The 11403-nt window shown below is 64.7% G+C and overlaps 2 protein-coding genes across 2 annotated transcripts in view; both read right to left on the bottom strand.

Moving 5' to 3' along the window:
• The window catches only part of ARPC4 (actin related protein 2/3 complex subunit 4), a 132713-nt gene that overhangs the window by 36717 nt on the left and 84593 nt on the right, over positions 1 to 11403 (bottom strand). The gene's annotated exons all lie outside the window — the stretch shown is intronic.
• IL17RC (interleukin 17 receptor C) lies at positions 11 to 11208 on the bottom strand. The gene is made up of 20 exons (XM_056129243.1): positions 10929 to 11208; positions 10668 to 10689; positions 10342 to 10494; positions 9792 to 9863; positions 9591 to 9700; positions 8824 to 8935; positions 8571 to 8615; positions 6982 to 7121; positions 6844 to 6903; positions 4733 to 4787; positions 4482 to 4663; positions 4358 to 4408; positions 3246 to 3291; positions 3051 to 3172; positions 2859 to 2918; positions 2240 to 2288; positions 1245 to 1340; positions 1134 to 1172; positions 466 to 1059; positions 11 to 372 (listed from the first exon to the last, which is right to left on the bottom strand). The coding sequence occupies exons 1-20, from the start codon at positions 11031 to 11033 to the stop codon at positions 11 to 13; spliced, it is 2475 nt and encodes an 824-aa protein (XP_055985218.1). The 5' UTR covers positions 11034 to 11208.

Raw genomic sequence — 11403 nt, 5'->3', positions numbered from 1 at the left:
GAAGCGGCCGCTACGCGGCGAGGGCGGCGGCGCGGCCTGCGGGGCCCGGGGCGCGGGGCAGCATCCCCGGCCCCGCGGGGCGGCGGCGGCGGCAGGGCCCGGGGGCCAAGGGGTCCGCGCCGGGCGCCGAGGGGCGGCGCCCGGGAGAAGGTTCGAGAGCCGCGGCGGCGCAGGCACCGCCCAGGAGCCGAGCGGACCGAGCCGGCCCAGCCGCGGGCGCCGGCCTCCCCGCAACGTCGCCGCCGCCCGCGCCGGCCCCCGCGGCCTCCGCAGCGCGCGGCCGGGGGCGGGGCCCGCGCGGCAGCCAATGGCGGCGGCCCGGGGCCGTGACGTCACCGCGCGGCAGCCAACCCGCGGCGGCGCCGGCTGCACCTGTCGGCGCGTTAAAGGGCCCGCGCGGCGCGAGGGGCCCCCGCAGAGAGACGCCGCAGCCGAGCGTAGGGAACCAGCGGCGCCTTTATTCGCCCGCGCCCCCGCCCGCGCCCGCGCCCCCGCGCGCGCGCACGCAGCCGTCCAGGGCGGGCCGCAGCGCCCGCGCCACGAGCTCGGCGCTGGCCCGCAGCCGCCCGGGCCGCGCCGCGCCCAGCAGGGCGCCCAGGAAGGCGGGCAGCTGCGCGGGCAGCGCGAAGAGCGGCGCGGCGCGGAAGGGCGCGGGCACGGCGGCGGGCGCCAGCAGCCCGTCGAAGCAGGCGCCCACGTAGCGGCCGGCCGCGCGGCCCTGCAGGAAGTCGGGCAGCACGCAGCTGAGCGCCGCGGCGAAGGCGGCCTGCGGCGCGGCCACGGCGCCCGGCGGCCCGCCCTGCAGCCACTCGCGGCTCAGCGCCACGGCGCCCGGCGAGAAGAGCAGCACCACCAGGCCGCCCTCCTGCAGCGTCTGGCGCCGCCGCGCGTGCGTCCAGGCCAGCGGGCCCAGCGCGCCCAGCTCCCGCCGGCTCCACAGGTCCACGGCCACGCGCAGCCGCAGCTGGCGCAGCGCCGACGCCAGCGCGCCCACCAGGCGCTCGAAGCCCGCGTCGTCCGCCGAGTAGAGCAGCAGCGCGGCGCGGGCGCGGCCGGCCCCTGCGGACAGAGCGGAGGCGGGCGGTCAGAGGGCCGGGACGCGGCCCCCCGCCCCGCCGGGGGCTCGCACTCACCGCCCACGCCGACGTCCAGCTGCAGGAGCCGCAGCCACCCTGGTGGGGGAGAGGGGCCGTGAGCTCGGCCCGGCCCGGCCCGCGCCCCCCGGGGCCCCCCACGCGACCCACCTTTCACCGTGTCCTTCTGGAGGAGCAGGAGGAGGAAGAGCGCGGCCGCCAGCAGCAGGCACGCCAGCCACACCAGGGCCCAGCGCTGGTGCACGTCTGCAAGGGCCCGGAGAGGAGGGGCGTCCGGAGGGGGCCCCTCGCGAGCCTCACGTCCACCCCGTTCCCAGGGAGAGGAACTGGGGCCCCGAAACGCACAACTCCGGCAGCCGGGTCACCCCCTTCTCCCGCCTCAGCAAGACCCTCCGCCTCCACCCCCGGTCCCAGCGAGGACTAGCGCGCACTTAACACGATGCCCGGCAGAGCAAGTGCTCAAGAGTCATGGATCTGGCCCCAAGCCTGGCCCTTGCCTCTGGCCGTCTGTGCCTCCAGGCCATTGCCACCTGGCAGCTCCAGACAGCACTTAATACTGATTTGAGTAGGGGGAAGGGGGCTTGCCTTGCAAGCTCCAGACCCGCGTTTGATCCGTTTCCTGTAATGGTCCCTGAGCACCACTGGGTGTGGCCCCAGAACAACAACAAAAACCCACCCTAATTTGAAGGACCAGAGGGATGGTCCAGTGGGCAGGGAGCTTGCCTTACGGCCCACTGACATTCAACCCCCAGCCCCACATGTGGTCCCCTGAGCACTACCAGCAGTGATCTCTGCGTACAGAGCCTGGAGTAAGCATTGCTGGGTACGGCCCAACCATCCCCCTGCCCCTCACCTCCTGCCAAAAAAAAAAAAAGTACGAGTGGGAGTGGCCCTGGAGCCCCAGATCACCACCATCAGGGCCTGGGGAGCCCCTGGCACCACCAGGCTGGGGCATGACCCACCCTCAGGCCCTCACATGGAACCACAGGCCGGGCTGGCAGAGAATAACTGGGCCCCCTGAGCACTGCCTGGGAGTCCACCCACCCCGACTGAAACTGATTTGGGCCAGGGAAGAACACGGGAAGAACTGATTTGGGTCAGAACAGACCCCCGGTACCGAGAAGGGCAGTTCTGGGGACACTCACACTTGTCCACGGCGCAGGCCCAGAGCACCACCAGGTCGTCTTGGAACAGCTGTGGGAGAACAATCACATGCAGAGCCCAGCTGAGCTCATGGCTCAGCTTCCAGCGGCCGTGGCCAGCCAGATCTCTGGGCACCCGCCTTCGCTGGATCCGTGCTCAAACACGCACACAGTCTCATCTCCAGATGCCCGTGTTTCACTGCTCATGCACGTGCACACGATTGCACACAGCCTGATCTCACACTCTTGCACACACAGCCTCATCTCCAGACACCCTGTCACCGTGTGCACACACGCACACATGCGTACACAATAGGTCCCTGCAGCGTGCTCCACCTGCTATTCCCTTGGACAGGTCACTCGTGGCAGTGCTCGGGAACTGCAGTGCAGGAAGAGCCTTCCCTGTAGCTCTCCCTGACATGCCCCACCCCCTCTTCTCACCGGAAGGTGACCACCTGGTTCCCAGCCAGCAGTGGGCAGCTGAGGGACAGCTGTTTCCACTCTTGCTTCCCGGGGCTGGACACGAAGGAAGCACGGCAGTGTGGTGGACACTGAGGCCAGTGAGGTGATCCCTGCCTGCCCGCAGGAAGAGGGGCTCGCGCAGCACCCCTGACATACACACCTGCAGACACTGGCCTGCCCGCAGGTCCTGAAGAATCTGCTGCCCGATGCCCGCGGTCCTCTGCCAAGCCAAGGGGTGGGGCATGAGCACTGTGTGTCAGGCTGCAGCTGACACGCAGTCTGGGAGAGGCTGTATCGTTGCCTCCCCCCGCCCCGCCCTGGGTCCCAGAGACCATGAGAAGAGGGTCCTCACCGGGGAGGCCCTGCTGAGCAGTGGGGTGCAGCCGCGGGTGTCCAGGGCACAGAGTGAGCCGTTGCCGGGCGCGCCTCGTGTCTCCACCAGCAGCGTATCCGTCTTGGGAGGGCCCAGCGAGTCTGCAACAGGGCAAGCCCACTCTCAGTGACGGCCACCAGCACCCCCGCCTGGCCCTGGCGAGTCCCCACTCACCTGCCCACAGGCACTCCAGCAGCTGCGGCCCCTCCCAGCCGCTCACCTGCAAAGAAGCGGTGGGGGGAGGCAGGAAGAAACAGGCCCAGAACTCAGGATTCCCCAGCCTGCGGCGAGCAGACCCGGCTTCAATGCGTTTCTCACCAGTGGGTCATTGGTACTGGGAAGCCAGCGGCCCCAGCACACCCGCTTCACGGCCCATCGAGCACTCAGATGTCCCCTTCTCGCCTCACCCCTTCACTCACTTTTTTTCCTGGGGGCAGGCTCAGGGCTTGCTCCTGGCTCTCTGCTCAGGGGTTACTCCTGCACTGCTCAGGGGACCCCATGCAGTACTGTACGTGGAACCAGGGTCGACGGCGTGCAAAGCAAGGGTCTTAATCCTGGACTTTGTCTCCCCCCCCCCTTGGAAAGTGCAGCCTCTCCCCACTTTTCCCAGTGTTGAGAGAGTTTAAAATCCAGAGGCTTGGGACCGGAGGTATAGTACGGGGTAGGGCGTTTGCCTTGGACGTGTTCAACCTGGGTTCAATCCCCAGCATCGCATATGGTCCCCTGAGCACCGCCAGGAGTGATTCCTGAGTGCAGAGCCAGGAGTAACCTCTAAGCATTGCCAGGTGCACCCCAAAACCAAAATAAGTAAATCAAAAATATATTTTTTAATCTAGGGGCTTTTCTTGAGGTGCCTGTTCACATTTCACTTCTTTTGCCTCTCCGAGGGACATTGAGCCTCTCAGGGAGACGCTCAACGATTTTCTTCACACACATCAGCCAGAAGCAGGGCCTGGCCTGGAGCTGAGCCCAGAACACGGGGAGGGAATGCGTTTCCCTTGGCAGTGCCCAGGGATCAAGCCAAGGGCTCACACGTGTAAGGTGGGCACCAAGCCCCGCCCAGCCCTGATGATTCCAACCTGACAGGCGGGCACCCGGCTGGGTACTCCACAAGGGGCTTCATCACCACCCACAGTCACTCCTCTACCCTCAGACAGCTGGGGGGTCCTGAATGGGGCTCCTACACCCCCGAATTCTGCTGCTCCAGGGACCCTCGGATAGAGGGTGCCCGGACTTGGCTGGGGGCCCTGCTGCCCACCCTAGCAGTCTGGCGCCCCCTTTCTTACCTGGACACAGAGGTTGGGGTGCCCTTCCAGCAGCGGGAACTCAAGGGCCCTCTGTGGAAAGAGGACAGGAGGTGGGTCCCCGAAGGTGGTCCCTGGGCGCCCCCTTCAGCCCCACCTCACTTACATTGGCTGTGACATTCTCTGGGGACAGCGGTGGCACCAGCGGTTGGCAGGGGCCCCCGCCTGGAGCCTGCCAGCACAGCTCGGCCACAGCGGAGACAGGGCAGGGCGCATTTAGCCGCCAGCTCATTGGGGGCAGCAGCTGCACGCGGACAGCATGCCAGAGGTTGCGGTGGGCACGTGGGTCTGCGGGAACGGGGCGTCAGTACGCGCCTGCTCCACACCCCTCACCCCCCAGCCCTGCCGTGGACTCACCAGACCCAAAGGGGCAAGAGCTCGTCCGGATAGAGTCAGGCTCCAGAGGCCAGACCTGTAAGAGAGTGGATACTGTAGGGCAGTGCCACCCACAGCCTCCCGTGCCAGGCCCTCCGGGACGACACCCTGCCTTCAGCCCATGCTTCATGCCACCAGGCCCGGAGACTCATCTTCCTTCCAGCAAACCTACTGCAATCTCCAACCACAGCTTTATTTAGGGGGGTGGGGGCAAGGTCTCACCCAGCAGTGCTCAGGACGTGCCCCTGGTGGGCCCTGAGGGATTGAACCCAGGTCAGCCGCATGCAAGGTAGGTACCCTACCCGCTGTACTATGGCTCCAATCCTTTCACATTTTCATTTAACAGATTTTTTGGGGGGCCACACTTGGCAATACTCAGAAGTAAGTCCTGGCTCTGCACTCAGGAATTACTCCTGGCGGTGCTCAGGGGGCCATATGGGACGCCGAGGACCAAACCTGGGCTGGCCACGTGCAAGGGAAGCGTCCTCCCCTCTGTGTTATCGCTCTGACCCCACTTAACAGATTTTGAACAAACATGTCCCATGTGCCTGAGCACGGAGCTGTGTCCAGAGCTCAGTCTATAGGACAAATCATTTACTTCTTTCAACTTCTGGTTTGATTGGTGTTTTTTTGTTTTTTTTTCTTCCCAGTACTTAGGGACCAAACTCAGCATCATCGTACAGGCAAGACGACCTCTGAGCCAATCCCTAGCCCTCGGCAGGCCCCCGGGCTCCTTTGATGGGATCAGTCCTGTGCTAACCCTTGAGCGAATATGCGAATATACTCGGTTACTCAGCAAACCTGAAATCAAAACACCTCTGAGGTGGCAGGCACAGAACTCAGAGCCGCTTAGAGCAAACATCTGGTGAATGAGCATCTGATCCGTGTCCAACTGCTACACTAAGGTCAGACACGTAGCTCAGTGGGCTCACTTCACATGTGTGAGGCCCTGGGTTGGTGCCCAGCAACACACACACGTTTTAACTAATGAAACTCATGCCAGGAAGTGCAGTTCCATTCATTGCACAAGCTTGCAGGGCGTGCGCTGCTATCAGGCCCGTCCCAGGGCGCCAAGGCGGGACTAGACTTTAATTAAAACCATTGCCTTGCCTAGCAGGATATTAGGTTACAGCTGGGGTAAAAAAAGGACAAATAAATGGATCGATCGCTCATTTATTGAGTATGTGTGTGTACAAGAAGCAATAAGACAGGTGTCTGTCCTATCAAGGAGGAAGTGATTCGTGGAGGGGGAGGCTGGGGAAGGAGGTGACATGTCCCCCGGGGGACATGGGCTCCGTGGGAAAGAAGTGGGGGCTTTTCAGGGGTGAGGGTCACCCCCAAGTGAAAGCCCAGAGGTGTGCCTTGATGAGCTGTCCCTTCAGATGCCACCAAGTTCCCGCGAGGGGGTCAGGGAGAGACAAGGGGTCAGGGGCAGTCGAGAGCAGGGCGCAGACGCTGGGTGCCCTGGACCGGAAGCCAGCAAGAGCCAGAGGAGAGGGACACTGGGACTGACAGTGACGGAGCGTGTGGGGGACTGAAAGAGGCGCTTTCATGGCCAGTGGGGCCTGCGGACCACCCAAAAATGCCACCTGAAGGATGAGCCAACGGGTAGAAGCCTGCATGGCCGAGAGTGGGTACAGCCCCGTAAGCCTGGGGGGCTGCTGCTTGTTCCATTTTGGGTTTCTTTAGTTCTTTTGTTTCATCGGGTCACATCGAGGGGCTACTCCCATCCCAGTGCTCAGGGGCCCTGGAGGAGCAGGGGGTGCCTCAGATCCAACCCAGGGATGATTAGTAATCCCCACTGACAGATGGCAAACAGACTCAGAGAGGCAAAATAACTTGCCCGAGGTGACACAGTCAGCAAAGGGCTAACTCAATCCAGCCTGAGCTCACAGCACCCTCTTGGGGGAGACCAAGAAGGAACTGGGGAGCAGAGGGAGCGGTAGTGAGGGGGCGGCAGCTTAGTGGGGCCGAGAACCATCCTAGAAATTGGGGCCCGCACCAGGCAGCAGGCGCGGAAACAGCTAAGGCCAAGGCACAGTCCCTAAAAGGAGAGAGGAAGATCGGGGAGCCCCCACAGCCCCCCAACGTACCTGGACACAGAGGCAAGGAAGCAGGTCTTGGGGGCTCAGGGGGATGGTCTGAGGCCCAGTCTGTGGACAAGCAGAAAGGGGGTGTCAGTGAGGGGAGCAGAGGCTTTGGGGGGTCTCTTTAGGGGCTGCAGGTCTCACCAGGTTTTGGGCCAACCAGCGCCTGGGGGTGCCCCGGCTCTGGTTCAGGTACACGGAGAGGCCGAAGCGCTGGTCCGCAGACACATCCAGCAGCAGCTGCACCTCGTCCCCGTCCGTGGACACGCTGACCCAGGGCAGGGCTGCGGGGGGAGGGGGGACCGCAGCCTCCTTCACCTCTTCCGCACCCCTGCCCAGGCCAGACCACCAGCCCACTCCCCGGACCCGAGCCGGGGGCCCTCTAAGGCAGAGCCTGGACTCGGTTCTCGGGGGAGGTCCTGGCGGGGGAACCCATCACCACTGCGGAACAGACGCCCCTTCCCCCATCCCTTGAACCCCAAGGCGAACGGCAGAGGCCAGCCAGAGGGACAGCGAGGCCCAATCTTGCGTCTGCTCTTTCCCCTCGGGTCAGCACCCACCACGCCCGCCCGGGCCCGCCCCAGCCCTGCACGGCCTGTCCCCCCCACATTCCCACGGGGCTCCCTGCACAAGGCCCTCCTCGACCCCTGCGTCTCCATCTCCCGCTCTGGGCCTGTCACCATCTCCCCCCCGTTACCACCTCAAGCCACGCTGCTCACCCCCCCATCCCCACAGAGGTCAGGGGCTGGACAGAGTCTGAGCTGGAAGAGGCCAGGAGAGCCCCCCAAGTCACACGTTGGTGTCCAGATGCAAATACAGCCCATGTAGAAATGAACTCAATCGGTTCTTGAAAGTGCTTTGTGCCCCTCTCTGCAAAAACTACAGTACGCTATTAAAAAAATACGAAAGGGGGGGCTGGAGTGATAGCACAGCGGGTAGGGCGTTTGCCTTGCACGTGTACCGACCCGGGTTTGATCCCCAGCATCCCATATGGTCCCCTGAGCATGGCCGGGAGTAGTTTCTGAGTGCATGAACCAGGAGTAACCCCTGAGCATCGCCAGGTGTGACCCAAAAAGCAAAAAAAAAAAAAAAGGAAGAAAGGGGGCGGAGAGGCAGGATGTGTGAAATGTCTGCCTTGCACTAGCTAGGCCCCATCCCCATATCGCCCCCCAAGCCGTGCTGGGAGTGACTCTGAGCCCAGAGCCAGGAGTTAGTCCAGGCACTGCCAGGTGTGGCCCAAAAACAAGACAGCAAACAGACAAGTGAAAAAGCCAAACCGCGCTGGGCAAACTCATTAGGGCCCCAACTTATTATTATTATTTTCTTCTACCAGGGCTACACCTGGTAATGCTCAGGGCTTATTCCGGGCTCTGTGGCCAAGTGTCACTCTTGGTGGGGCTGGGGGAAACCTATGCGGTGCCGGGGATCAAACCTGGGTTCACTGTGTACAAGGCCAGCGCCTTCACCCCCATGCTCTCTCTCCGGCCCCACAGCCGACACTTTCTTTGTCTCAGGGCTGAAAATATCTTTTACTTTGATGTACGGGGGAGGCACGATCACCCTAAGAATTCTCTGGGTCTCCGGGACTCCCGGAGCAGGAACTATTTGTGGGGGGAGCAAGAGGCTGGTCTTTATACCCCGAGAGACCCCGGGACCACTACAGGGCCCGTGTCACAAGGTCCCACACGCTCCAGCCCGGCCCCCCAGCCCCCACCCCCGGCCCTAGCCCCTACCCCGACAGCTCTGGATACTGTCCTGGACTCCGAGCCCCCTGCAGTCTGGGGAGAGATCACAGAAAACAGAAAAGCCCCCAGGGGGGTCAGGGCTCAAGGAGAGACCGACACTGACCCGTGGGAAGGGCCGGGACAGACTTCCTGTCCCCGAGATGCCGCCCCTCCATCCGGTGCCCACGGCACCTTCCCCAGGGGCTGAAAAGACACGTCAGCTGGGGGCGCAGGGGGCTGAGATGGGGTGCGGGGGACTCACCGGGCAGCTGCTGCGTGACGCTGAGTTCCTGCTGGTACTGGGGCTGAGTGTAGGCCCACACGTGCACCTCGGCCCCCAGTGTGGCCTCGAAACACTCAAACACCACAGAGCCCTGCAGGAGACGGGGCGGCTGGGCATGCGGAGCTCGGAACGGGGCTGAGGGTCCCCACTTCCCAGCCAGGGCAGCCGCTGCTCTGACCCTTTCATCGCTGCTCCTGCCCCGTGCCTGAACTGACCATCAGACGGTCCCTCACTGACGGGGGGGGCGTCAGCTCTGCCCCCCTAAAGTGGGTCTCCTACCCCAGTCCCCAGTCCCTGCTCTCTGGTGAATGTTCCAGAGTTTTCTATACGTTGAAGGATCTTGGGGGACGTTGGGATGTCAGGAACGGGCTCCACCCTGTGTGCCCTGCTGGGGGCCCCTCCTCAAGCCTCAGCCTTTCCCTACAGAATGGGGAGACACACGGCAGGCATCATGCAGGAGCCCCTGCTGAGCCGCGTCTGGACCCCCAGTGTGGTTCTGAGACATGAGAAGGAACGGGGGGAGCGGGGGAGGGGTCAGGGAGGGAGAGGAGGGAGATGGCGCTGGCTGAGACCAGCCGCATCTGCTCACTGATTGCCACAGAGGAAGGGGGACCCTCGTCCCCGAGTTAGAGCTGGGAAAACCAAGGCGCGTGAGCTGGAAGGGGCTGCCCCAGCACAGGGGACCAGGAGTGCGGGGAAGGGAACTTCCAACGCCTCTCGAGAGGTGCTGCCCCTGAGGCACCTACCACGGACTGTCCGGGCTTCGCGTCGGTCGCAGGCACCTCCACCGCCAGCAGGGCACAGCGGGAGACCAGGTAGTCCTGGAAGGACAGTATGACGTGGGCCTGGACAGACTCTGGGAGCAATGGAACAGGGCCCTGGCGTCAGACCGCGCCGCCAGCCTGGGGAACACCGGCGGCCCCCCACGCTCCCCCAGGTCCCCTCACCGTTTGTCAGCGCCTCGGGTGCTGGGGCGGCTCTTGGCAACTCGACCTCAACTTCAGGCTCTTCTGGGGGCCCTGAGGGACAGTGGGCCAGGCCAGCTGAGACCCCCGCCCCAGGCCTGGCCTCACACAGCAAGCCCCGCGCCGGCACAGAGGCAGCCGGGTTGGGGCTGGGGTTTGGACCCAGGGTTTTTGCAGACCCCGGACACACTGCCCGCCCTCTGTGCCCTGGAGCCCAGGGCTGCATGAGAGCGTTGCCAGTGGCCACTCAGCTCCTGGCGGAGGGTTACACGCCCCGCATGTGCAGCCTGACTCACCCTGCACACACCAGGCGCCGGGGCCCCGCCCCACTGCACGGCCCCACCCCTGCGCCAGCTCGCGTGTACACCCCTGTCCCCCACACACCACTCTTGGGCACACCCGTGTATACCCAGCCCCACTCCCCACCCTGCGCCCTGGGCAGTGGCACGCATGTGCACGCACACATATACATACATACACACACACACACACACGCATGTGCGCCACCCGACCCTGCCTGCGCCTGGCTCACCGAACACAGCCAGGTGGAGGGCGACGCGCACACAGAGGTCACAGTCATGCTCCTGGTGGCACCTGAGCACCAGCTCCGTCTGCAGCTGAGTGGGCACCAGCACGGGGCCGGGGGCAGGCACCAGGCCCCCCTGCACACACAGCACGTCACCGTCTGCAGGGAGAGGGTGTGGCGGGCAGTCAGGACCCCAAGTTGGGCTGCAGCTGACCCCCGGGGGACAGTGAGCTCTGAGGCCCCCCTCCGACCTGTGGGGACAGCGGCTGGCGTGCCCTCTCCCGCCCAGGAGTCCGGGGATTCCTTTCCGCTCCCAAAGCGAGGGTACTCACCCCAGAGCTGGCAGGACAGACCCTGGGAAGGAGGCAAGGGAGAGTCAGGGCCGAGGTCTCGAGGGCACCCCTCTCCCTGTCCACGACCCGCTCCCGGCCCGCCCTTCCGGGGCCCCTGGCAGAGGACACGGTGTTCTGCCGGGAACACGAACCCGGTCTCCCGGGGGCCCCAACAGCACCAGACAGACCAGCCAGGGCAGTTTGGGCAGTTGTCGGGGACAGGACCCGGCCTCCCCCAAGCCTCCTGGGTCCCAGACTCACCGGGGAGCAGCGGACGGTGTCCTGGGATCCCAGCAGCTTCTCGAGCGCCAGGACCCCGGGGCTGCGACCCAGTGCCAAGGACAGCAGGAACCAGGACACTGGCATCACCCAGGTACCAGGCAGCGCCAGGCCCGGGGCTCGGTCCTGCCCCCCCAGAGGGGGGGCAGACGCCCCCTTTCTGCTCCCACTCAGCCCTAGCTAGTGGGCGGAATGGGCCAGAATCCGTCGACTCGCAGGCCTGGGATCCCGGGAGCCCCGAGTCCCGACTCCAGGCCGGAGGTTTCGGTTTGGCCGGCACAGGCAGGCGGCGCTCCCTCCCCGCCCCGCCCCTCCCGCTGGCGCCTCCTCCCTCTCCCGCTCCTGCCCCGCAGACCTGGCCCGGCGGGGAGGGCTGTGACCTCTGGGGAGGCTGCTGCGCCTCGCATGGTCCTTCTCTCAGGACCACCCCGGACCGGACCACACCTGGCGTCGCCAC

This window comes from Sorex fumeus, unplaced genomic scaffold, assembly GCF_029834395.1.
Source record: "Sorex fumeus unplaced genomic scaffold, SorFum_2.1 ptg000072l, whole genome shotgun sequence".
Taxonomy (NCBI): Eukaryota; Metazoa; Chordata; class Mammalia; order Eulipotyphla; family Soricidae; genus Sorex; species Sorex fumeus.
This window is presented reverse-complemented; position numbering and strand designations above follow the sequence as displayed.